At 34.0% G+C, this 27,490-nt stretch overlaps 2 protein-coding genes and 1 long non-coding RNA gene across 4 annotated transcripts; 2 read left to right on the top strand and 1 right to left on the bottom strand.

Moving 5' to 3' along the window:
• The first annotated feature begins 271 nt into the window (after positions 1 to 271).
• LOC114302319 (putative glycosyltransferase At5g11130) lies at positions 272 to 9,300 on the top strand. 2 transcript variants are annotated; one of them, XM_028247330.2, is made up of 3 exons: positions 272 to 2,211; positions 2,750 to 3,317; positions 8,515 to 9,300. In XM_028247330.2, the coding sequence occupies exons 1-3, from the start codon at positions 1,815 to 1,817 to the stop codon at positions 9,020 to 9,022; spliced, it is 1,473 nt and encodes a 490-aa protein (XP_028103131.2). In that variant the 5' UTR covers positions 272 to 1,814; the 3' UTR covers positions 9,023 to 9,300. The 2 variants fall into 2 exon arrangements, with proteins under 2 accessions (XP_028103131.2, XP_028103130.2); XM_028247329.2 differs by having other exon boundaries at positions 1,727 to 2,211; positions 8,503 to 9,300.
• LOC145804050 (uncharacterized) lies at positions 5,113 to 8,175 on the top strand. The gene is made up of 2 exons (XR_014345605.1): positions 5,113 to 5,299; positions 5,342 to 8,175. It is a non-coding gene; the product is annotated as an uncharacterized LOC145804050 (long non-coding RNA).
• Positions 9,301 to 10,253: 953 nt separating the features above from the next.
• LOC114302320 (syntaxin-132) lies at positions 10,254 to 23,892 on the bottom strand. Its single transcript, XM_028247331.2, has 13 exons — positions 23,516 to 23,892; positions 20,225 to 20,332; positions 19,984 to 20,040; positions 17,867 to 17,915; positions 15,011 to 15,099; positions 14,850 to 14,923; positions 13,173 to 13,215; positions 13,024 to 13,084; positions 12,885 to 12,910; positions 12,723 to 12,800; positions 12,340 to 12,420; positions 10,759 to 10,824; positions 10,254 to 10,646 (listed from the first exon to the last, which is right to left on the bottom strand). Exons 1-13 carry the CDS (start codon positions 23,531 to 23,533, stop codon positions 10,473 to 10,475), a joined length of 924 nt encoding a protein of 307 aa, XP_028103132.1. The 5' UTR covers positions 23,534 to 23,892; the 3' UTR covers positions 10,254 to 10,472.
• Between the last annotated feature and the right edge of the window lie 3,598 nt (positions 23,893 to 27,490).

Raw genomic sequence — 27,490 nt, 5'->3', positions numbered from 1 at the left:
TATGTGTAGAAAAAGTAGAGAGAAGATGTTGATTGATATGGCCCAAAAAAAATAAAAAGATGAAATAAGTGCACTTTTTTAGATTAACCAAACTTGACCTTAATTTCGGAGTAAATCATATAAATTGTCATGTTTTGTGTGGGCTTGTTCTTTGTCGTCTTGCTCTCCTTCTTATTTGCATTTTGCGTCTCACCAATGAATGATGTTGCTATTTTATTTTTTAAAATGAAAAGACCATAATCTTTTGCATTGTTCTATATAATTTCTGTATATACCTTATTTTTGGAATTTTTTTGCTATTTTTAGCACCAAGTCTATTTAGATTTGAGTTTTCAAATAAAATTTTGATATTTTTATGTTTTTAGTAATTTTTTTAAATATTTTAATAAAAAAATTTTATTTTCAAATACACTTAACTTAAATGTACCCAAAAAATAAAATATTTATAATTTTGAAAAAATTGGTCTAGGGTCCCTCTCTCACTTTTCGTAATGGAAGAGATCCACAATATTATTTTTTGATGTCTAAGGTCCCTCCCATCTATCACAGAGAAATTCAACCCCCTTCCTTGCCTCTACTCTTACTCATCACCACGATCAAACACGCACACACAGAGTTCACAGTCCCGATCGATTTCGTCCTGTTTCAGCCTAATTCGGGGATTGTAGATCCAGTATCGAATCTTCATTATGACAACATGTTGTTTGCTCAGATCGATGTTGTGTGCTCTGCTCTGGTATCGTTAGGGTTTAAGAAGGTTCCATTGCAGATCTCCAAGACAGGTTGGCCTTCTAAGGGAGACGAAGACGAAGCTGGAGCGAATCTAGACAATGGAGGTCTACAGATGCTCACACACACACGCCCACAGTTTCACTGGCTTCATATACACAAGATATTGAGATATTTTAACCTAAACAGGATGAGGATTCTGAAGAATATGGAAGCCCTGTTGTTTTGGCTTCTGCCATTGCAGATCTTATAAAGTCCCGGACTGAAGCACTTCTGAAGAAGACAAAAGCTGCAGTTTCTTTTTAGCCTATTGTGATGAGAGCTGAGTATGCTCACTGTCCAGCGGGAATTTTTGATATAAAATGGAGCCCGGTTGGAGCCATTGTTGGTTCGTTGCTTGCTCAAGTTGATGCAGATGGTTACTTGAGGCTTCATCACCTAGAATGCTGTTCGGATGGATTAGCAGCTGGAGGTAATAGAGTATATAAGTGACAACAGTAGCAACAATGGTGGAGGATCAAACCCACGGCAGAGAAATTTGAAATTTCTCTGAAGTCCATGAAAGGCTAAGGAAATTTCTCTGGCAGTGTCCATAAAAGGCTAAGGAGTCCAGAGAAATTCAAAATTTCTCTGGACTAATTTTTTCTGACTTGAATTTTCTCTGGACTAATATTCTCTGGACCAATTTTCTCTGGTTTGATGTTGAGGGATCTTAAACATCATGAAAATATTTGATGTCCTTTATACTATAAAATCATAATATCAGGGACCTTAAAAAAAATACCCCTATAATTTTTTATATAAAAAATACAAAATTTCACGACATTTTTATATTTTTAATTTATTAATTTTTTGTTTATAAAATTTCTCCACATCAGTTATATCTAAAAAATAAAGAAAAAATTGACTAACATATGACAAAAAATTTTTTATTCAAGATAACAAAACACAAAAAATAAAAGTTTAAATCAAAATTATTTTTCTTTTTCAGTTATATTTTTTTTTTAATACTTTCAGCAACTCAACCATCATCAATTTGAAGGACTAGTCTTCTTCAATTCTTCAACTGTCCAACTATGGATTGAATGAATGAATGTAGCTTCGCTCAGAGTTTGACAGTGTACTCTCTAATGGCTCGTTCACTGCTCATTCTCTACTCTCTCTCTCGTCGCCGTCTCTCTGATTCTTTCAGAGGCTTATTCTTCATTCCCACTACCTTAGCTCTCTTCACTTCTCTGTCTATCCTCTTCTACATCTCTTCTACCTCCAATCTCTTCCTTCACACCCACCAATCCCGTTTCCATTTCAAACATTCAATCGATTCTTCCACTTCATTCTCTCGACCCACCATCTCAATTATCCAAGATTCGCTTCCCAAACCCTCAAAAACTCCATTTCTTGGGTCGCGAAAACAGGGCATAATCGATGTTCGTGGTGGATCTGAGAGTCAATTGCCAGTGAAGATCAAAATTGGGTCAAAGGGTATGATTTTCTTGACTTTTTGGCTTATGGGTCTTGCTTGATTCTTGAATTATTTGTTTTTTTTTTTTTAATTTTTGGGGCGGGCTTAGGGTTGGGGTTTATTGTAATGAATTAACTGATAGAAACTGTATATTTCTTGGGTTCTAAAATTGGAATTCTTTATCAATTGAAAGCTTTTGTTTGTTGATTTATAAAAAAAAAAAAAAGTGATCTTAATTGGATCTAACACACATTTCTGAGCAAAAAACCTCATTTGTTACTGTAATTCATTAATGTGTAGTGAATGTGTTTGAATAAATGTTTAACTTAACATATCTTGAAACCACATTGTTGGAATGTAAAACCTCTTGCTTTTGAACTATTCTGTCCGTCTTCTTTCAAGAACATCACAGAAACCATCTGTAGCTTATGTCTTCTGATGATTACTACCATAAATTGCTTGAGCATGCGGTCATTGCAAGGACTGATGTTTATGAAGTCATTAAGAGTTTTAATTCTTAATTTCAATATCTGGAAATCATTTATGTTCATGATTCAGGAAACTATGTGAATAACAAAGGGGTGTTCCATGACAGAGATATTTTTCTGGAAAACTATAAGGAGATGAATAAAAGTTTCAAGATATATGTTTATCCTCATAAGAAAAGCGATCCCTTTGCACATGTATTCTTGCCAGTGGATTTTGAACCTAGGGGTAACTATGCCAGTGAAAGTTACTTTAGAAAGGTTCTCATGAAAAGCCATTTCATTACTATGGATCCTTCCGAAGCAGATCTCTTCTTCCTGCCATTTTCAATTGCAAGATTGCGACATGACCCAAGGGTAGGAGTTGAAGGTATCCAGGATTTTATAAGAGATTATATCTTCAACATTAGTCAGAGGTACCCTTACTGGAACCGGACAGGTGGTGCTGACCATTTTTATGTTGCTTGTCATTCCATTGGACGATCGGCAATGGGGAAAGCAGATGAAGTAAAATTGAATGCTATTCAAGTTGTATGCTCTTCAAGCTATTTCCTATATGGATATGTTGCTCACAAGGATGCATCCTTACCCCAAATATGGCCAAGACAAGGAGAACCTCCAGATCTTGCTTCGTCAGTAAGGTAATGTTGTGTCTTCCATCTGCCAATTCTTATCCCTAATGAAGCCTTTGTCCATAAAATGTAAAACCCTTTAATCAACTACTGTGCCGTCTACCTTAAACTATGAGGTGCCTTTGCTACATGCCCTTTAGGGTTTGATACTAATAAGTACTTCCTGATTAGAGGCAAATGCTGCTTATTCATAACCCTTCCCAATGGTTAAAAGTGTAATAATGGTTTGACTCAGATGCTAGCTTAGTAGAAAGCTCCAAGCCTCCAACTGCTTCCCCAGTTCAAGTAACGCTGAGCCTTTTCCATTTGTTAATACTTAATATTGGAATTTATCTACTGCTTCCTAATGCTTAATGATTACTATGTTTTATTAGGGATATGCCCAAATGTTTAACCCACCTGACAATTGGTTTGTGGTCGAGTATATTAAGTATTAACTGAAAGAGTGTGAATCTCTATATATGCATATATATGTGCCTTTCGGATGGACAAAGTTGAGATATACTTATGTAATTGTCCAATGGGGGTTGTGACCTTGGTTTTCCACTATGTCTAGCAAATTGATGCAAGATCTGTTTAGAGAATAACATTTTTGTCCTTCAATTTAGATCTATACTTGCTTATAAGATCCGTTTTGAGAATAACATCTTTGTTTTTCAATTAAATTCTGTACTAGATTAAATGGGGTTGTGACCTTGGGTTTCCCGCTATATCTAGCAAACTGCTACAAGATCTGTTTAGAGAATAACATCTTTGTTCTTCAATTAAACTATTCCTCTGTACTTCATTTAGCCTACATTGTTGTGTTAATTTCGTATGTTTCTTTCTTCCTTCTCTATTTCCTTTTTTAGTCATATTGGAGTAATTGTAGTAGGTGGAGGTGTTCTTTTTTCTTTATTGGTTTCCCTAGCTTACTTTCTAGGTTACGAGATATAGCCTCTTTAGTGTAATCTTTCAGTGTTGGTGTGTGCTTGAAAAGGGAGGAAAGGCCTGCAGTTTGTGGTTCTTGGTGTCAGCAAATTGAATTGGAACTTGGTTATTGAAACTGGATATATATTTAAGTTAGGACCTCCAGCTCTTCAAAATAGTATTTAAGACATAATGCATAGGCTTTTGAGTTTATTGAACGGCTGAACCCATTCAAACTTTTTATTTACTTGTCGGTGTTGCAAGTAAAGTAGATGTGTAGAATCTGGAGATACGACTTCGAGAGGGTGCAACTTTAGGCGTAGGGTGGTGGATTACATATGCAGTTAGTTTCTGAAAGGGTATTTAAAGGCGGCTCAGAGTTCTCAAATGTGTTCATTTTTCAGTGAATCGGTTGGGAATATTTGGATATCAGAGAGGAGGTAAAACACATATAGCATAGATAATTGAAGCTGTAATGCACTGCCTACTATGCCTCATGTGGTGTGTTTGGATAGGAATGGAATGCTGTACTTTCAAGCACATGCCATTTTTGCGACTTTGAATAGAATTTGGGATATGCTGTTTACTTGTATAGACGCAACCCACATTTTTGGCATCCTGGTGGATTTTTTCTTGCTTAAAAAGCACTGATTTTGCTGAAAATATTTCTACTCCAAAAGTCCATAAGAGTAGTTTTCATGTGAACTTTATTTAAATATTTTCTTATTTTTTTCTTTTGTCCTAATATCAAGAACTGAACCTAACACACTTCACAACATCCTACTATTGCCTTTTCTACCATACTACATTTACAATGTATGCTTGCATCTATGTCTTAGATGGTTACCAAATTCTGTAAATTACATTTTGCTTCCATATTTACTAGTTGAAACAAATTGTAAAAAATAATGTATAGAGAAAGAGAGAGAATAAATTGTATGTATTATTATTGCTTGATGTAATGTTATATAAATTACAATGATTCATGATTCCTATATATAGAAGAGGGTGAGTGTGTAGTAGGTAAGGAGTAGGTGAAGTGGAGGTGGTAGTGGTGTAGTGGGTTAGGTTTAGTGGAGTAGGTGAGGTGGTAGTGGTGTAGTGGGTTAGGTTTAGTGGTGTAGGTTTAAGTGGGTGAAGTAGGTGGAGAGTAGGTGGATTTTAACAGCCCCCCGCAAACTCAAGGGGGATAGGAACTAACCAACTTGAGTTTGGAGAGAGTAACAAAATAAGAAAATACATAAAAATAAAAGAGGATAGGTGACACTGTATGGTCGTGTCAGACCATTGGTGAAGACACTGGATGGTGGTGTCATAACGTTGTAGAGGACACTGTATGGGGGTGTCATAACGTTGTAGAGGACACTGTATGGTGGTGTCATAACGGTGTAGAGGACACTGGATGGCGGTGTCAGACCGATGTAGAAGACAGTTTATGGGGTCATGTCGGACCGTTGTAGCAGATAATGCTGTGACAGTTGTTGTGACAGTTTACGGAGTCTTGCTGGACCCTTGTAGAAACTAACCGGAATCAATGTCGGGACAGTTTACAGAGTCTTGTCGGACCCATAAAGGAGCTAACCGGAATCAATGTCGGGACAGTTTACAGAGTCTTGTCGGACCCATGAAGGAGCTAACCGGAATCAATGTCGGGACAGTTTACAGAGTCTTGTCGGACCCTTAAAAAGTCGCACCCTCAAAAGGTGTGCCCAATCCATAAAAAGGCGTGCCATCAAAAGGCGTGCCCAATTCATAAAAAGATGTGCCATCAAAAGGCGTGCCATCAAAAGGCGCGCCCACTTCATCAAAAGACGTGCCCGACAGAAAGCGTCGAGCCATCAAAAGGGGCGCCTGACACGCGGCGATGCACGTGATTGACAGAGCGCGTGTCGGCCTCGTCGTCTCTGTCTTTATAAACCAAAGCGAAGTCTGAGGCTTGGAAGCATAACAAACCAGTTGAAACCTCTTCGTTCTCTGTAACATTCTGTAACCAACCCTTCTCTGAAACACTGAGCAACCCAAAAACATGGCTTCTTCTTCCCGTTCAGCTACCCAGAACATAGCCTCTTCTTCCCGTGGTCTGCTCACTCTCTTTCCCGACCTCAACGAGTCAACAAGAGAGATAACTGGTGCGGTGGCCTGTGAACCTCAACCAAACGCCCCGGAGTTTGCTCCGTTGAACTTTCCGATGCGGTCGGTGGAGCAAAGAATGGCAGTGCAGTCAGATGTGGAGGCCAATCAGTATACCTTGAAGTCATGTGTGGAAACCATGACTGCGGTTACAAACTTGTCGAACCGGCTGCAGAGTAGGGCAAATGAGGTGCAGCAGTTAAACTCCCAGCTTGCTCTGCTCCAACGCATGTATAAGGATGCGCGAGCAGAGATAAGTGTGCTAAAGGCGGAAAACAAGGAGCTGAAGCGGAAGGCCACCGTGATGTTCCGTTTTGGAGGTCCGCCATATGCTGCAGTGGAGGAGCACGGTGGAGTGATCGTGCCCAGTGGAGTGGGAAACACGGAGGCAACACCGTCAAGGGCCGCCCAGGACGGAGGCAAGAAGAAAAGACCGGCGGAATAGGCGAAAAAGTGAGATCGGTGGGTGGCCGTCTGCAGAAAAGAAAACAAATCTTGTGGTTGTTTTTTTTTTTTTTTTTTTTTTTTTTTTTTTTTTTTTTGGTGTAAAATGGTGATCGGGGTGAGCCCCAACATGAATAAAATAAGGGAAGGTTTGGTGTGCAAATTTGTATTTTTTTTTTTTTTTTTTAAAATATATATATATATTCTATATATTCTAGTGGGATGAATGATGAGTTGTATGAAACGATGGGAACAAGTCCATGTGGGTTAGGGAATGGCGATGATAATGTGTTGTGGGTGGTGGAAAAAGTAAAGTGAGAGAGAGACACACTGTAACATATTAACATAGTTTATCTTAGGTTTACCGGCACATTCCTTTTCTGAAGATATGCATTCCAGCTCAAACCACTTCAAATAATTCACAAATCTCATCATCACCTCACGTGATAAGAAGACAAATTTGCAGCTGTAACACTGCCCAACGTGGGTGAACAGTTGGTTGATAAAAGTCCTTTGGTGAAGTGATGGCGAATCATCCTCACTCTTGAGCCCTTCCATTACACCAACTTTGGTACCGTTTACCTTGGAAGGGGCTTGTGCATTGGCCTTAACCTGCAAACCCCCAGTGGCAGCAGATTTTGATTTAATCCCTCGTGCATCCACATTTGCTGGAGGTCCTCCAAGCTTGCTGGATGTCTTGGCACCAGAATCGGGTGGAGGAGATGCAACTGGAAAAAATGCAGAAGTAGCGGCGGTAGCAACCATTATGAAAAATCTATCACCAAGCTGAGAAGAATCTGGAAGAGCACGGTAGAAAACGTCAGAAATTGGATGTTTTGGTGGCAGATTCGAAGCTGTCTGAGTGCGGAAAAGCAGTTGAGAATTGCGTGATTAGTGAAGGTCGTTTGGTGGAGAACGGTGAATCAGAGACGACGTCTGCGAAACAGTGTGCATCTCCGACTTCAAATGTGACAAACGAGCCTGAGGTGGCTCAGAAATGCCCTAAGTTAGGCATGACTTCTGTGCGTGGAAGGAGGAGAGATATGGAAGACGCTGTGGCCATTCACCCCTTGCTTTGCTGCCGGAGTAGTCAGAATCCGGCGGATTTGCACTTTTTCGGCGTTTACGACGGCCACGGTTGCTCACATGTGGCGATGAAGTGCAAAGATCGATTGCACGAGATAGTGAGAGACGAGCTCGAAAGCCACGAAGAAGATTCGTGGAAGAAAATGATGGAGCGAAGTTTCTCTTCTTGCAGAGTTACGGCTGTGGAGAGTGGAAGGTATGTGTAGAAAATTCCAGCGGGCAGCAAAGGCAAAGGTGTCGGCCGGCTGCCCGCCGGTGAGAAAGAAATACAGGCTTAAATCTTATCGCTCTGATACCATGTAAAAAATAATGTATAGAGAAAGAGAGAGAATAAATTGTATGTATTATTATTGCTTGATGTAATGTTATATAAATTACAATGATTCATGATTCCTATATATAGAAGAGGGTGAGTGTGTAGTAGGTAAGGAGTAGGTGAAGTGGAGGTGGTAGTGGTGTAGTGGGTTAGGTTTAGTGGAGTAGGTGAGGTGGTAGTGGTGTAGTGGGTTAGGTTTAGTGGTGTAGGTTTAAGTGGGTGAAGTAGGTGGAGAGTAGGTGGATTTTAACACAAATGTTTTGGTTTAGTCTTATTTTTATGCTTTGACAAACTCTAACTCATCTGGAGTTCAAATCTCAGGGAAAAGCTAGCCTTTTTTGCTGGGTCAATCAACTCCCCTGTTCGTGAGAATCTTCTTGAAACATGGAAGAACGACTCTGAGATCTTTGTCCACTTTGGTCGGCTCACAACGCCATACGATAAAGAGCTTCTTGGCAGCAAGTACTGCCTCCACGTCAAAGGGTTCGAGGTTAACACAGCTCGTATTGGCGATGCACTGTACTATGGTTGTGTCCCCGTCATCATTGCCAACCACTACGATCTCCCATTTTCGGACATATTGAATTGGGAAAGGTTCTCAATCATCGTTGCCACGTTGGACATCCCGCTGCTGAAGGAAATCCTCAAAGGGATAAGCTTCGATGAATATCTGAAGCTTCAGAGGAACGTGTTGGAGGTGCGAAATCATTTCCAATGGCATGTTTCCCCGGTTGACTACGATGCTTTTTACATGGTTATGTATGAGTTATGGCTCCGGCGAAGTTTAATTAGGGTTCCATTTAGTGGTTTGCTTAATCCCAGTGTTTAATTGTGTTGATATTTTCATCTTCACTAGTTTTTTTTTTTTTTTTTGAACATCTTGAATAGTTTGTTAGCCCAACAAAAAACAAGAATGTTGGCTTATCGTGGTCCTAATGGCAGTCGTTAGGAAAAGAAAAAGGGTAAGTACATACAAATAGAGATTTTATTAGCATGTTGGCTTAGCATAACACCATGCGCATTGTCATAGGTATAATGATTCTTGAAGAAGCATATAATTTTTTTTTCTTTGTATTTGACCATATAAAGTTTCATTTTTCAGGAACATTTTGATGTCGATTTTTTAGGTAGTGTTTGGTAACGTTTACATTTTTGTTTATGTTTACCAGAATTTTATAAATTAATTTTTATTTATTTTTGAAAAAACATAAACTACAAACGCGATTGGTTTGAACAAAATATTTGAAAATTTTAAAAAACATAAACTAATAAATATGTTTGTTCAGACTTAAAATATTTATATTTATTTTTTATAATTTATGATAATGGGGTCATGCACATTATAATTGGAAAAAAATATATTAATTGAAGAAAAAAATTAATTGAAAAAAAAAAAATTTGACAGTCAAATTTTTAAATTTCTATTTAAAAACTAACGTACACTCATTTTTTGAGTTTATGTTTTTTTTCTCAAATTTACAAATAAAGACAACCATTTATAAATTAAAAATTTTATCAAACAATTTTTTATGACAATTTTTAGATTTTTTGTAAATATAAACCTTAATTGAAAATAAAATAGTTACCAAACATTGAATTGATGAGATTGGAAGGGCATTTGTGGCCAAATGCTAACACTTTTATAAATAATAAATAAAAAGTGAAAAGAGGATTTTAGCAGAAGGCATCTCAATATCCATTTGAAAATAAAAATAAAAATTAGCACTATTTAAGATGGAAAAACAAATAAAAAAAACAAAAAGTGCAGTACAAATAATTTTATTTCCTTTTCCTTTCCCTAGCCAAAGTCTATATCCAAACATAGAGCGCCTTAATAATGAAGTACATGCAATATATATATATATATATATGGAAAATGAGTGGGAGCTCTACCACTAGTGATGTGGCAGTGGGTTCCACCCACTGCCACAGTTTTCATTGTGTCTTTTTTTTTTTGCTTTGCCACTTTATTAGTGGTGGGTTTAGAGCCACTAAATTAGTAGTCTCTAACAGCACCTATATATATATATATATATTGAAATAGTCCCTAAGAAGTGTCCTTTTCAAACCTACAGTAGACCAGAGGCATACTTTATTGTAAGAAGTGAATATTCCGAGAGAGGGGGGGGGGGGGGGGGTTGGTGTTTTACATTCTAAAGTTTATACAGAGACGGAAAAAAATACAAGATTCATAAAACAAAGACAGACCAACAATATATAATTGAAACAGCATTGTGTTCTCTTTGATACTTGTACATTCGTCAGGTATCGAAATGCGTTTATGCCCCCTTGTTGGTACTCCATGGCTTGAGCACGCCCACAACGACAACTACAACAATAATAAGAAGGATCATAATAGCGATGCACATCCATTTTCTAGAGTTCCTTTGTAATTTCTTTGCCTTTTGGAGAGCAGTATTCCCAGATTGAACATGATCAACTGCACTTGAAACCTTTAAAAAACAAAAAAAAAATGAGGTAGAGATGAGTCCATTACCGGTTTAAATATACAAATCTCACAAACTAATGATGTGTATGAAACTTCCATCAAATTGTTGCCATTACATGTGATTCTATGTTGTCGAGCATGTCCCCTTGTGCATCCACTAAAACTGCCATATCCAAAAATATCTGCATAAAAAAAAAACAGGTTGGTCAAATGTCAAATATTTTTGGACCTTACATAAAGTAGATCCATTGGAATCGAATGAAACCTACTGTCCAAAAGGAACCGTTCCAGTTCCTCAAACACAATAAACACCTAGGGTTCAAGATACCCATTTGAAGGCTATGTTTCGATAGATAAAAGCCTCTAAAAGTTTTACAATGTATGCTAACCAAGTTATTTTCATAACCATTACCCATCAACACAGATAAAATATTATATAATAATTTGAATAAAGCAATAAATCATCTATCTCTAAAATTTTAAAATGTTCAGACTATTTCATTAATGTGCATTAGCATAAATTTCCGACACCAGCAACTTAATTGAAGCCCAAAAGGAACCTGCACCAGGTTCGTGTTCTCTTTCACTTCCACAGAAATTCAAACATGCACTTGACTTTTTTTTCCTTCAGAAATGATCAATATCTCGATCCTCAAATATCTCCATTTTAAACAAGGGTGAAGACATTTCTAGTATGCTTCTTCAAACCAGATGACGGAGAATAGTTAAATGTACATCACTTGACTTTTTTTTCCTTCAGAAATGATCAATATCTCGATCCTCAAATATCTCCATTTTAAACAAGGGTGAAGACATTTCTAGTATGCTTCTTCAAACCAGATGACGGAGAATAGTTAAATGTACATCTGTTATTGTATAGGAAAATCGGTAAGCAGAAAAAAAAAAAAAAAAAATAGAAAAGCATATAAAAATTTCGTGATCAAGCCCATTTGGATTTATTTTGTCCTTTCTAGACCTTTTTTTAAAAAAAAAATTATTTTTCCGGTCTGTCTAGTCGAGTAGAACCCAAAAGCCTAACGCTTTTTAAAAATAAAAAAAAATGGTTCACTAAAGACGCAAAAAAGCCACCAAAACAGCTAACCCCAAACACATAAAGCATTCAGTACATCAACAAAGGTAAAGCTACTAATATCCCATTTTTGCTCTGCCTAGAATCAGCAAACATAACATGGACTTTTAAATCTCTTCAACAAGGACTCACTTTTAAATTCGCAGAAGAAATTTCCTCCTTCCAGTTGGATCTTTTTCAACTACTCTCAAGAATGCATATTTGAGCAAAATTGAACTTTTTAAAGGTAATAATTGATGAATAAATTAAAAAACAAAAAAACCAAAGAAATGAGAGGAAAAAATATGGGAAAGATAGAAAGCTATTTCCACTTCAACGACTTCCAACCCCATCTTGAGTGCAAAGGTGAGTCTAATGGGCAGCCCTTAACTTAGATTCCCAACTAATCATTGCAGAAATTAGTTAAGAAACTGACAGTAAGCCTAAATTTAAAATGCATTGGAAATGTGAATTTGGATTTGGGATCCAGGTTCAAATCTAAGGTTTTAAAATATAAATGTTTGAAATCATAGGATTTTGAATCAATTGTTCGGATATCAAAATTAGTTAAGATATTTGGTTACAGATTTGGGTAAAATATAAATCAATTGAAAATGATTGCTGGTACCTGTTGCAACTCAAGAAGCTTCCTCTCAACATCTCTAACTGCATCGTGGCGTTCTTGAATTTCTGCTAGAGTGTCCATTATCTGCAAACATAAGAAAATAACAAAAATAAGGCTTGACCAACTTTAGTTACTCTCTTTAGTTATCAAATTGCCATCACAACCCAGTGGTATTGAGTTGCTTTTTATCAGAAGCCAGGATTGGAGGCAGTTAAAAAAAAATAATAATAATCTAAAAAACGAAAAAGAGGCAAGATTGCTCCACTGAATCCTAGAGATTTTTCTTCTGTTAGACAAACATCAAATTTACCACGGTTGTGTCCCAACCGAGAGTTGAGAAAAAGACCAACTAAATGAGAAGGAAGAAAGGTAATAAAAGGTAAAACCTGGCCTCGCCCTTGTTCCCTAATTGCTTTCTGGAAAATCTGTTCACTATCCCCGGTCTCTATCAGTTGATCAATTGTCTGAAAAGTTCCAAAATAACTATTAGATATGCACTTACGAAGATACAATTTCACTGGGAAATATGACACAGCAAAAAACTTCACCTCTTCATCGGCTCTGGTGCCCGTTACTGACAATCATGACAACAAGAAAACTTGAATGATTAGCAAGACATCATGGGAAATCCAGTGCATCAAGTTGCGAAAACTATAGAAATATGCCTTATAAGTAAGGTTTTTAAACCTGTAAAAACTCGCCTCTCAACAACATCTCGGTACTCTTGATGGATGTTTTGCCTTAAAGTCTGCAGACATTGTTAAGAACTGAAAGTTAGCATAACCAAAAGAAAAGAATAAAAGTAAATGGTGTGTATAATTACATGACTAGTTTACCTGAAATTCAGACATTTTGTCTTTAAATTTCTTTTTCAAGGCACTGCAATCAACCAAAACCATATATGAAGTGAGATTAGGTCGACTTAATGAATACATTTATATTGAAACTATGCAGCTTGACAAAGGATTGGAAAATGATGAACTTAAATGAGTCCAACTATGTCAAAAATGTTACTTTAAACTTCATGATCTTTAGAGACCTGTACAATTAATTCTGTTCTAATATTAAAATCTGTCCATTTAACCCTCGATTTCTCTTGCCATCTACATAAATGTCAAGTTTCACTTTTTAAAAAAGAAAACCAAAAATTGACACTATGGGTGTATTATCTTATTTCTGAGAATATCAGTCATGGCCCTTACTAAAAAGAAGGTTTGTGGTATACAGGTCATTTGTTGGGGAGTGTCCAAGAGGTGTCACCCAACTACTTGAAAATACAAAATTTACTATATGTCATGGGCATATCTGAGATGCATTGGACTTGTTTAAAATAAGTAAAAAATACAAAAAAAAAAAATCAACAAGCGTTGGTATCAGACACATGTTGAAGACAAACATAGCAACTCTAGAAAATAGTTATATTGCTACTTACCGAGCAGGTTGAACTATATGCTTAAAATGGGCAAGTTCCTGTTTTTTTCACCCCACCAACTCAACTAGTCAGCCAAGATATATTGCTTACAGTTTAAATTGAAGAGATTTTAATCAGTGATCTACATCATCAGGGATATTCTGGGTCTTCTCATGATCCTTCGCTTCCAGAATTCATGAACCAAAGGAATGTGGCATCAAAGATTCAAAGAAGTTCATTATGCTTCACATTGTTGTTGGTCAATCTTAGCACTTATTTCTGGACTGCCTTATAGTTGCTTTGTTCAAAAGGTTTATAATTTCAAGAGCTTCATTTATATCATCACTAGTCAATGAGCTTTGCACTTACCCCACCACTTAAAGTTGCTCTGTAATTTTCATTAATTTCTTCAACATGATCTCAATAATTGGCTTTCATGCAAACAATTTCACAGATAGAAGAATAATTTTCCCGTAATTGAAAACCATTCCTTCAGCTTGTTACAAAGTTTTATAGTTTGCAACAATGAAACTAATGTATCAAATTATTCAAGTGATTGATTTATCGATAAAGTAGACATTGATGTATTGTCAATTAGTCATGTCCTTTCTATGTCTGTGTCCTTTTTTTTAGAATTTACCACGTCAATATATCCATGTTATATCATGTTTGTGTCTCATTTCTGTGTTTATGCTACTTAGATTTGGACAATATCGACTCATCAAAATTACATACCTATATAAATATACATATATGTGGGACATCTACACAACATTTTTTAAGTGATTTGACATTTTAATATTTCAGTTCTTAATTTTTAATAATTTTAAAGTATATCATAACTTTGTTACTCAATCATCCTTGCACTATTTCTTGTAGACTTTCAATTTCCAGCCCAACTAGAGGAAGAAATAATCAATTCCTAATCATGTATAGAATTTCCAGCGTGTGATATGTGTGTCGAAGAAACTTAAGACGATACTAGGACAACGGCAAGAATACCATTCAAATGGTATCAATGTCTCCCTACCAATCAACTTTACAGTGCAAATTTTTGGTAGTCATGTGTGGGAAAATAAGATGCAAGCAAAAATGAAGTTACACTGTTGTGGCTGTTCTTGATCGGTCTACACCTGTTCCTTTTCCACATCCAGGCTTCTGCCGGTTGGTTAAATTCTGGACCAACAATTTAGGAAGAAAACAGTCAGTCATCAGATAAATATTGCAAAGGACCAGAATAACCAGGAGCAAGTATGCTCTTACATCTCTGTCAAGCTCCTCAATCTTTGATTTAATGAAACGGGCAACTTTTCCAACTTCATCAACATCTTTCTCCATTCTCTGCTTGATTGCTGTAGATAATGATGTGATCAATCATCATTACTAAGTTCCAGACAATTGAAAATATATTTTGAAGTTCAGTACGTTGACTACAAAGAGAAAAAGGTTAAAGGATTCTCACCCAAATTGGAAACTTTAGAGGGAAGTGCACAGTAATCCATGTCATTCAAAAGGTGAATCTTAGTTCAAATGCATGACTAAATCACTAAGTTATTTGGTGACCATATGCTTATCAATTTCACATATCCAAAGCAGCAACTATCTTCCATCACAAATAAAATACTTAAATGATTTATATAACCTGGTTATTGGCTTGATAAAGGAGAAAAAATAAGATAGGGACCAGCATGGCCCCCATGTCAACCAAGCTGGCAGTGCCTGATTGGTATGGCCAACCAACACCACGTGGCATGGTATGAGAAGCCATCACCTCTGACGGTGTCACAACCCAAATCCCACCTTAGATGGATTAAGGCATGACTAGCTGATAGCTGAGACTAACTGTGGATGGCATCTATATACATTAAAACTTATAGTTGAATACATAATTAAGCCCCCAAAATTCAACACTTGCTCTATGTAATACCAACCTCCTATTTCTATTTTTAAGGCCCATATACACAAAATACATGGCTTAGAAGCATTTGTTCTCTCCTAAGAAGCATGGACATGAATGCGGACACAAGTATGGACACGAGACGGCCATTTTTTAAAAATAGGATACGAATCGGACCGGGATATGACAAAAAAAATGTTTCTTATATATTTTTATTTGCTATGTATATGACTTTAGGACACAGAGACATAAGAGACATCAATATACATGTAAGTGTATTTTTATTTTTTTCTACTTTCTCCCCTCTTTGTTTCCATATATTTTATTTTGACCCCATATCAGTTTTCGGAAAGAAAAAAAAAGACCAAAAAAACCCACAAAGGTGTACTGAGGCGTGGCCAAACATAGGACATACGTGTCCATGAAGTGTCCCCAACATGTCCTGCAAAAAATAATAATAAAAATGGCATGTCTAAAACGTGGACACGAAGGTCCCCAGTGTGTCAATGTCTGATATGTGTTGAACATGGACATGACACCAATTTTGAAGTGTCCATGCTTCCTAGGTTCTCTCCAATCTTCCAAAAATTGGGATTCCTTCCAACTGAACAAGATTAATTCAACTCAAATTAAACTTTCAACCTAAATTCTAGAAAATAACAACTTTAACTTCATTTTAATTAAGTTATTTAAGAATTATAGAGGCAGAAATAGGGATAGAGTTAGGAATTTTACCATAAATATGGACTTACATCATTTAGCCTTTCTCCCATTCCCCCCCTTTTCTCTCATTTTCTCTCTAGCCAAGCAAAAATTTTGATTTAATTATTTGTTCTCCGTCTTGTATACTCTCCCACTAATTAATCTTGACTAGCTAATTACGAGAGACACATGTCTCTCTTTCTCCCTAATCCCAATTAACTTTTTACATAATCTCTAGAAATGAAACTGACATTAGTTTAGGATCTCGAGCACCTTGATTAGGCCATTGGAAATGTATATATACAAGTTACACTCAATAATGTTCTCCTACAATTTATTCCTCTACATTACGATTTAATGCACCAAAGAGGCATATATTGTTTTCATGTTAACAAGTATTACATAGAAAGTAATGTTTCACAAGATGATGGTGTGTTATAATCAAGGTTTCAAAAAGCGATTACGGTCGCCATAATGGTTGCAGTTGTGGGGTGTAAAGGTTGTAGCGTAACGGTTACGGTAATTGGAATCGTGAATTTTTTTATTTTTCACACAACTTGAAAAAAACTTACAGGTATGCATATTTTTTTTTTCTTTCTTCAGAATAACATTTATTGGGGTTTAAAATAGATTTTGATCAACTTTTGTTAGTTTTTAAATATGATCCAATATATTTTATATTTTTAAATCACTATAAAATGAGCTTTTTACATTTTATTTCAATAGTTAATGATTTTATATGTCATAAATCCATATTGTACCTTTTATATATTTTTTTAAAAATAATTGATTTTAAATGTCTACAAAATTATTTTTCACCAATACCTGCACTAACTAAATAAAAAATATTTACAATTATTAAATGCAATAATTATAAGAATAAAAATTGAGACATAAACAAAAATTATTTTTGAGCTATAAAATATTGCAGAATGTGTATATTGTATATTTTGTAAGTTTTTTTTTTTTTTTTTAAATGAAGTTCAGAATATCGTAAATGTGTGTAATGGGCCATTACGGTACCACTACGGCCGTTATGCAACACCAAAACAACTATTACACGTGTGAATTTCCGTCATACCGCAAAAGTGCGTGTAACGGGTAGTGCCTACCGCCGCAACCGTTACATAACACTGCTTTTTGAAACCTTGGTTATAACTCTAGAATAGAAAAGAAGACATAAACTCTAGTTAAATATTGTAGAAGCTTATCAAGATAAATGAATTATTAAACATGTACTTGAGTTAATTGGTAACGCATCCCTCAAGATACCCATCTCCAAGGAATTTGTTGAGTCCAACAGGATTGGCATTTAAAACCTGAATTAAAACAAAAGGCACTTTCATTGAAGAAAGATGCCTTTCGAAAGTTTGACATGTGACCTTTCTTTGAAAGTCTATCACATGTAGATCCTATTTCTTTCTCATAAAGCACAATCAAAGATCTATCAAACAAAGAAGAATAAAAAAGGCAAAGGAAAAAAAAGGTAATGTAAACAAAAATGCAACAGGAAGCATTACATTTCATGGCAGCAGCCTTTGTTACAGCCTTCGACTCCACATGAGCATCCTGCATAAATGATTCACATAAAATTATATAATGAATTACGAATCATATTTTATCCAATATTTCATGTTATAGAGGTATCAATTCCAAAATGCAGCACTTTCTGATCCTAGATGCCACTAATATTAGGTATGCCACGTTCGGTACTGTAATCTATCACGGGCCGAACCTGTGTAATATGAGGTAAGTATAAGAAAGGACATCATATTTATGCAAAGCAGTATATTCTAAAATATAATTTGGACATCATATCTTCCTAGAACTTCATTCTTACATAAATGAAAAGGAAAGATGTATTTGCATTCTCCTTCATGTGCTTCAAAAGATCAATTCATGCATGCAGTTGGAGTAAATGTAAATATTAAAGGCAGACAGCAGTCTAATGTTGATTTTTGATATTTCCAGTTGACCTAAACCTAATGAACAGGTTAAGCCCACAGAATTTAATGTCAAATAAGGCAAAAGAACCGGTTAAGCCCTCAACCTACACCAACAGTTTCCTAAATGGGTAATATTTAACAAAAATGGCTCATAGAGTATTTTGTTCTAAACTATAAACAAGAAACAAAACCACTACTAAAAATAGTTCCACACAAGCAGAAGTTGAGCAACCACAGGTCCACGTAGCACTATCATAACCAACGTTTCAAAAAGTGGTGCGGAGGTGAGGTTGAGGTTGCGGAGTGTAAAGGCTGTAGCGTAACGGTTGCAATAACTGGAATGGTGAATTTTTTTATTTTTCACACAATTTCAAAAAAAACTTACCCGATACACATTTTTTTTGGGGGGATTTAAAATAAATTTTGATCAATTTTTGTTAGTTTTTAAATATAATCCAATATTTGATCAATTTTTGTCAGTTTTTAAATATAATCCAATATATTTTATATTTTCAAATCACTATAAAAGCAGTTTTTTACATTTCATTTCAATAGTTAATGATTTTATATGTCATAAATTCATATTGTAATTTTTATTTATTTATTTAAGAATAATTGATTTTAAATGTCTACAAAATTATTTTTGACCAAGACCTGAACTAACTAAATAAAAAATATTTAAAATTATTAAATGAAATGATTATAAGAATAAAAATTGAGGCAAACAAAAATTATTTTTGAGCCACTGAATTTTACAGAATGTGTATGTTGTATATTTTGAAAGCTTTTTTTTTTTTTTGAAATAAAGTTGTTCAGAATATTGTAAATGTGTTTAATGGCCATTATGGTACCGTTATGGCTGTTACGTAACACTGAAATAGCCGTTACACATGTGAATTTCCGTTACACCGAAAAAGCAAATGTAACGGGTAGTGCCTACCGCCGCAATCATTATGTAACACCGTTTTTTGAAACCTTGATCGTAACTATTTATTTCCACAGTTCTTCAAGGTAAAGATTAAGAAACTTCCCCAAATACAGGTCAACCAAGCACTTGTCTTCCATGGGGCACCCAGCTAACCAATAGTCATACAAAGTTATTTGGAAATAACTTTAGTCAATACTTTGTTCTTTCCCTTCCATTTTTTTTAAAAAATAAATAAATAAATAAATAAAAATAAAGAACACCACCAATTACTAAAAGAGAAGATTAGGGGAAACAACAAAAGGACACAACAAAAGAACAAGGCATCCTTCAAAAGAAGCTGGTGGTGAGAAAATGCAGGGATGATGCACCCTTCAAAGGAAAATGACAAAACAAATACTTTAGGGCCAAAAAAAAAAAAAAAGGTAGTACAAATTTCAGTAAGCAATGGAAGCTCAAGACCTTCAATAGAGCATATCAAACAGCTCATTGAAGATACTGTGATGCCTGTTTATCAACATAAGGTCCGTCTTATCACTAGTTGAAGTCAAAATACAAAATAGCATCACCTCCAAGGCATTGGACATGTCCTGAAAGTTATTGAGGGGCCTACTTGAAAGAACTTAAAACAGCAAGTGCAATTTGACGTTGGTACCTTACAGCATACTTTTGAAACACACAAAATTTGTTCGTGTAACAAATAAATGAACATCACAACACAGGCAAGGAAAAATTGGGAAAAGAAAAAAATGTGAAACCCACGTACCTGGAGCTTTTTGAGTAGCTTATTCAGAGCCTCATATTGTTTCTCAATATCTTGAACCTAACAAAGAACAAAACAGGCAAGCTTGATGACATTGGATGAAAGATGGTTTAAACATGTTCTTTTATTCCAGATGCAGAGAAAACTTAAGGAAATAATAAAAGGGAGGAAACAGGAAGCGGAAGAAGAAATGCCATCATCTTCTAGATTGGGCAACAAAGGAACGACAACAATTTATGGTCACCTGCTTAAAAAAGTTATCCAGGCCCAATTCTCCTGAATTCATTGGACGATGTCTTCCCATTTCAATATCTCCACCTGTACCTTGGCCACGAGGGATCTCAAATGAACTCTGCAAAAGTGTCATCCAGTGAATATGTATAAACAAATATAAAGAAGAAAAAGAACATAGGTAATCTCATTCACACTAAAATTCATACTAATATACTAAGAAGGAAAAACTGCTGCAGTTCTACCTCCTTCACCTCAAATATTTATCAACATCAAAAAATCATGTCAAAACAACACAAAATCTCAGATAAATTAAAGTCACAAGCAACAAAAACAAATTGCATTATAAAGGAAAGAAAATTACCTACAAAATATCCAGCTTTGAGGCCAAACTAAACCAAACCTTTGTAGCCACCACCATAAAAAAAAATTACAAGCCGCATAACTAGCAATTCATTAGTTAGTTTCTCAATCTCATGTGTTCTATATTCCCAATCATTTCAAAGCCTAGACACCAAAAGCCTTCTGGACTCAATGAGGCCACAAATAATCTTTCTAGACAACGTAAGAGCCATTCTTCCAAACACCACAGACTGTAGAAGGTTAATTTAAATACTGGAAATCCGATGTTTAGTACATCAGCCACAATATTACAAAGAATAATTGTTTGTTTAAGGAGAAAATCATGCAATTATATATCTATCATAACACAATGAACAGATTTTTATATATAACCCAAGCAGCTCAAGTAAGCATCAAAAGATATTGCAGTTTCCCTCACAAGGGCATCATCAACTTTTAAGCAAAAGATCAGTAAAGAGATTTTTAAGGTCATAGAATCTGTTAAAGGTGGATTAATCTTTTACTGGAAGGAAAGCAGGGGATAGCACAGCATTGAGAAGACCTCTAGACAGACAACAATTTCAAGTCACAGTAAGCCTCATCCCCTTCAACATTGAGCGAAGGACCTACAATGAGTAGTGCTAACAAACAAACTTTTCATATAGATTGATGCAGCAGTTGAGTTGAGGGAGCTTCTATTTCCACACACCACATTATCTCAGTTCACACACTTAATTTCCGAATTTTTGGTTTGGAAGATGATTTCCGAATCTTCCAAACCAATGAGGTTCATTTGGAAATCAATTTCCGAATAAAAGATACAACTGAACCAAATAGTTTTGTTCAGAAGTTAATTTCTGAACCAAATAGATTGGAAGTTGATTTCTGAACTAAAAAGATGTGTGCACTAAGAGAAAATCATGTGTGGCAGTCGAGTTGTTCCAATAATTTGATTTCAGTGGGTCCATTTCAAATTTTAATGCTTTATTATTGCACACCACATCAGTTTGTGAAAAAAATTGTTTGTATAGCATTTTCCAGTCTACAATTAACAAGTCTTGGTCTACATTCTTCCATAATTTTGACTAGTCTTTTTGGGAAGTATTTAGCATTTAATACGAAGTTTGGATATTCCAATAACTTTCAGACTGTGTTCTTATACAAACTTGATGTATCATGTATCTAATCAAGAGGGCAGGTTGAAGTAATCAAATATTTAGTAATATCAGAAGCTATATTCAGCTGTATCTTGGGTTGCTTGAGTATTTATACTACAGCTAATTTCTCCTTCAACTCCCTAATTGATCTTCTAATCTTCTGTTCATTAAATTGACATGGACATCGTGTGACTTTTAGTAAAGTTTTAGGCCTCGTTTGGGAACAGACTATTTTAGTAACTTTTTTGGCTTTTTGGCTAAAATATGAGGTAAAAAAAAACTTGTATGTTTGGAATGACTTTTTTGTTTTTTACAAAAATATATGCAAAAAGTAAAAAGAAAAGAGAATCTTTGACTTTTTGGTATAGGTTATAGATTTTTTTAATTTTTTTAGTAACTTTTTGACTTTTAAGCTAAAACTATTACTTTCCAAACGAGGCTTAGTAATGTGCAACACTTGGATCAAATGGTTCTTTAAGAAACCACTCAGGCAACAAACTTGAACCTTTCTACTGAATCAATTGGATAAATATCATTCTCTTGTAGGAAGGGTATGGGTTTGGACTTTGGATAGTGTGATTTATAGTTTTATCTATGTACTTTTCAATAATACTACATCAAAAAACCATTGCCAGACCATCTATAGTGTAGAAAGATGCTGCAAAAATATCCTATTGAAGAAAATAAAATCCTTAAAATGATAGAGTCCTACATTATGACCAAAACTAGGTTAGCTGTAGCTAAGAAACATTGTTCTTCACAACATATTCAATTGAATAGATGCATTTGCCCATACCTGATTATAAAAATCAGAATTAGATCAAGCAGATAACCAAATCTTATCTTCATGCATACATATATAAGTTTTTTATATGTAAATTTTTAGCACAAATAAAACACTATGAGAAATGAAATATAAATAAATAAATAAATTATCCATAAATTAGTTTGAGACAAAAAAAGGAAAGAAAATTTTCACGGCTTCAAATCAAGCCAGCTTAAAGTAGTGAAATTGTAATAACTTCTAGGCTATGTTTGAAATAGGGGTGATAAACAAACCAAACAGCTCAAGCTCAACTCATGTTCGGCTCATTAAAAACTCGTTCTAGCTCAATTTGTTACGTACATAAGCCAATCTTGAACACATTTTGGAACTTGTTATAAGTTTACAAACCAAGCTTGAACAGTCGATTATTTGTTCGGCTAGGTTTGGTAAGTCTAAAACTATATAAAAATACCAAATTACTTGAGCTTGGTCCGACAAAGGTTGTTTGAGATCGGCCCGAAGTTTGAACAAATTTTGCAACTCATTAAAATTCTCAAATCAAGCTTAAACAGTTAATTGTTCGGCTTGTTTATCACCCCTAGAGTTTGAAATAGACATTGCAAACATCAAGCGCTTTAATTAAAAAATTCAGATTCAGCTTAGAATAATATATAAATATATTGACAGAGCAATAAGCTGAATAATTAAACACTAAAAACAGAATAAAATTAAATTCAATGAAAAGAAACAACATTTTCCAGCAAAATCAAACACGATCTGATTCGACATTCTACAGCTTCCATCAATGTTCTCAGTTTGGCATCTAGGAAAACGTTAGAAAAACACAAGGAAAATTCCACACAGATTACAAAAAAAAAAAAAAAAAAAAAACGTCGATTCGCTCAGCCGAGCCTATTTCAACCGTTCAGCTACGCTATTTACGATTTTTCAATGCAAAATTTGACATTTCATTTGATTTTTCATGGTTTTCTAAGGAAACAAACAAATCAAGGAAGGGGACGGGAGGGGGAGGACTTACCGATAAAAGGTCGTTCATGGTTGCAGGAGCTTGAGAACGAGAAAATCAAATGGTGAATATATGAATGCGTGTGTGTATGTATGTATATGTATATGTATATGTATATATCTGCAACAATGAGGTAGATCTTTGGATGTGAAGAGAGAGAGAGAGAGAGAGAGAGAGAGAGAGAGAGAGGATAGGGAGTGTCTCTTGGGACCTGGTTTTTTGGTTGTTGAGTGGGGAAAAAAACCAGGCCTGAGAGAAACTGGGAGACGAAGAGGGAGGTGCTTTGAAATAAGGAGAGATACAAAGAGAGAGAGAATGGGATATCAGAGAAAGACCGTGAAGACAGGCGGCTTATTTTGATTTTCGGCAAGGAAATGTTAGGCATCATTAAAAATAAATAAATAAAATAAAATATTACTCGAAAATATGATCATGAATAAATTTTTTATTTTGTATTATATCTTATAATTTATTATATATTTAATTTAAAAATTAAAAATTTATCATAATCATTTTTATCAAATATTTCTCATGCTACCTGAGCATTTGTCGGTTGGCAAATTGCAAATAACTGGGAAATTTATAAAATAATTACAGTAGTAGGAGTTGGGTTGCTGCTGAGTCATAAGACATAACAAGTTGGTGTGAGGTCTATTAAGCAGGGGTTTGACATGTATTAAGTGTGTTTTATATATATATATTTATTTATTTAGGTCATATTAATTAACATCTATCAGTATTTTTTTTTTTTTACTTTTCTATTTACTTTTTCTATTGTTTTACATATTTTTTTTTATAAAAAATTAAAAATGACACTTATTTAGAACATCTCAAATTACGCTTAAGAATATGTTTCAAATTTTTTTGATAATTTAAATTATTTATATTATAAGATTTATCGAGTAAATCACTAATATAAAAAATCAAGTAAATTCGATATTTGTAACTTCATAATAAAAGTATATTTATTTTTTAAAAAAATATACGATTAATATGATTTTAATAATTTTTTTAAAAATAATTAAAACTTGATTATGGGATTATCAATGTCCGTTTAACTTGATTTTTTTATATGAATGACATATTTAATAACTTTTATAAAATGAACGGTTTGAATTATCAATAAAACTCACAAAAATACCCCTAAAACCTCTCAAGGTACAACAATAACCCTCGGTCCACATAATACTAGAATTTGTAAAAGGTTTCACTTTTTTCACATTCACAATCCAATTTGAAATAATATTTAGATTCCATTGTAAGCTTTTTAGTACTTATTAAGAAGAATATTCATGTAAAAAATTAAAATGATTGAATTTTGGTAACTATATATTTGAATCATATTTATTTTAAAAAAATAGACAATAAATATAATTTCAAGAACAATCGTCTATTTTTTAAAAATAAATGTGATTCAAACATATAGCTACCGAAATCTAATTATCTTGATTTTTTACATAAATATTTTTCTCAATAAATTCTAAAAAATGAATGGTTTAGATCACTAAAATTGGACTTACAATGGGCCCTCTAAGCCCAAATGCTCTCTCAAGTTAGAACCCGACATAACAGAAACCAAACCCAATTATAAATACTACAATGTTTTAAATTTGTTTAAAATATATATTACCCCTATAGTTTAAAAAATTATAAATATCTCTTCATCAAAAAATTTTATTTAACTGAAAAAATAAAATTTCTAACTACTCTACCATATAATAATAAAATTACCTTAATTATTAATTAAAATAAAATTTTGACATCATTAAAAATTATTAATTGACTTGATAATTTATTAATAAAAAATAAATTTTTTATAAAATTAAAAATTTTAGCGGCCAAGATGTAATTTTTAAAATCATAAGAATAATTTATATTTTAAATAAATTTTAATAAATGTATTTATAATTTTCCACCAAATAAAGAAATAGATATATGAGACTTGCACGATCATAAAAAAAATTTACAATTTCTTCTTATTTGTTTTATGCAAACTTGTTTCTCTTTTTAAAATTATTTTATTGTGAATTTTAAAATATTGATAAGGTTTAATTGCACAAAGTGGCGTTTGACAAGCATTTTTATTTTATTATTTTGGAAAATTACTGTAAACCCCTTAACCACAACTTGTTTTAAAGTTGTATTTCGATCGTGAATTTAAATAGTAAATAAAAAGAAGTGAAATGTAAATACATTCTACTTATATTATACTAACTTTTCTCTTTTTTGTTTTAAATTTCTATCCAAATTTATTTTTTAAACACAATCTTAATATTTAAAATTAGAAATTTAACTCCATTCAACTATACATATTCTACATATGGTCTTTTGTCAAAGGAGTGTTTTGAAAAGTTGATTAAAAATTAATTTTTTAATTTTTTTATCTTATGGGTAAAAAATATGAGAGGTAATACGACTCAAAATAAATTAAAAACAAAAAACTCAGTTTTCCAAAATGCCTCAAAGTATTATGTTGAGTTCAAGCTCCATGAAAGGCGTTAGTAAACTTCCTTTTATTACCCCATATATCCACATTACAGCCCGTTCTAACAAGTAGTAATATATATATATATATACAACTTATAGGTGGTATATGAACAAGAAATATCGAATTTATCTTTTCACCCTTCTTTGATTATCTTGCCATTATTTTTATAGTCTCGCCCAACTTCTTTGTATGTTTCACAAAAAATTACAACCACCTACCATCGGCTTCCCCTAACACCACTTACCATGCCACCTCTCATTTTTTTACCACTCGCCACCTCGTCTTTCCCCCATTCCCCCTATCCCAACAAGACTCTTATTTTGTATATGCAAGGTACTTTGGATTTTTTTTTTTTGATCAGCAAAGAAAATTTCATTAACAACATGAAATTAAAGGTACAGGAAGATGACATGCATCGAGAGAGATTCGGAAGTATAAAAATACCCCTACTACTGCTACTCGCAATCATACAACCAACCCCTAAGCCTCTCGAATTTTTTAAACAAAGTTAAGAAGAACTTAACTTAAAAAAAAAAAAAAAAAAAAAAAAAATCTCCAACAAAACTTAAGTTCAAGGAAATAAGAAGAATATAGAGATAATTTTGGCCTTCCATATAAATCAAAATATAAGCCATTGAGGGCCTGTTTAATTGGGTAGGTTAGAGTATGTGATTGAGATTATTAATTCGTGGGTCTAATTATCTTATGTTTGTTTTAACATTTTAGTTTAGGATTATTAATCCAATAGATAATTAATCCAACAAATTTGTAGGATTATTAGTAATGGGGTAAGGGTGAGATTATTAATCCAATGGATATTAATCCAATTGAATAGTGAATACCACACTAATTTAATAGGATTATTAATACTTCACTATTAGTCTTGTGAATCAAACATGACTTGAAGGTATAAGGAGTGTTTTGGCAAATTAGTAAAAAATTAATTTTTTAATTTTTTGACTTTTTTAAATCATATCGCTTTTCTATTTTTTTATAAAAAAATATTAAAAAAATTAATATTTTACCAACTTCTTAAAATACCACTAAAGTTAGGCGAATGGTAAAAGCACAACGCTCTCGTGGAAGTCATTACATGAGCTTTGTCCAAGTCAAGTTCCCATTAAGAGGTGAATCCACCATTTATGTCACTTTCATCACGTTAGGCTCATAGGCTCATGATCCCTCAATACTATCCCTCTCCCGGTAATTGATGTCATCATTTACCCATCTTTTAATAAGAACAAAAAGGGCTTCCTGCCACCTCCCCATTTTTGCCCACTGCCAATGGTCTCTGCTTTCTTTGCTAAGGCTCTCTCAATAGAGCTCTTTCCAACCTAAAAACTGAGTGAATATGTCATGTATTACTCATGTGATATGTTTATATCTAAAATCATAACAAATTTTTAACCAAAGGAGTTAAGGTCTCGTTTGGCAAGTGATTTTTTTAGTCAAAAAATTACTAAAAAAGTTAAAAAACTAACAATTTATATTAAAAAGTT

Source organism: Camellia sinensis, chromosome 12 (assembly GCF_055761805.1).
Source record: "Camellia sinensis isolate YWXY chromosome 12, ASM5576180v1, whole genome shotgun sequence".
In the NCBI taxonomy this organism is placed as follows: domain Eukaryota; kingdom Viridiplantae; phylum Streptophyta; class Magnoliopsida; order Ericales; family Theaceae; genus Camellia; species Camellia sinensis.
This window is presented reverse-complemented; position numbering and strand designations above follow the sequence as displayed.

What these genes read in the sequence shown, in the direction of transcription:
- LOC114302320 (XM_028247331.2), bottom strand. An exon ending in TTGAGGAGCTTGACAGAGAT is followed by an intron (nt 14,924 to 15,010) that starts GTAAGAGCATAC and finishes TTGTTGGTCCAG; the next exon opens with AATTTAACCAACCGGCAGAA. An exon ending in TGAGAGGCGAGTTTTTACAG is followed by an intron (nt 12,911 to 13,023) that starts GTTTAAAAACCT and finishes CATGATTGTCAG; the next exon opens with TAACGGGCACCAGAGCCGAT.
- LOC114302319 (XM_028247329.2), top strand. Translation starts at nt 1,815, where the DNA reads ATGAATGAATGTAGCTTCGCTCAGAGTTTGACAGTGTACTCTCTAATG. An exon ending in GATCAAAATTGGGTCAAAGG is followed by an intron (nt 2,212 to 2,749) that starts GTATGATTTTCT and finishes TTCATGATTCAG; the next exon opens with GAAACTATGTGAATAACAAA. An exon ending in GATCTTGCTTCGTCAGTAAG is followed by an intron (nt 3,318 to 8,502) that starts GTAATGTTGTGT and finishes ACTCATCTGGAG; the next exon opens with TTCAAATCTCAGGGAAAAGC.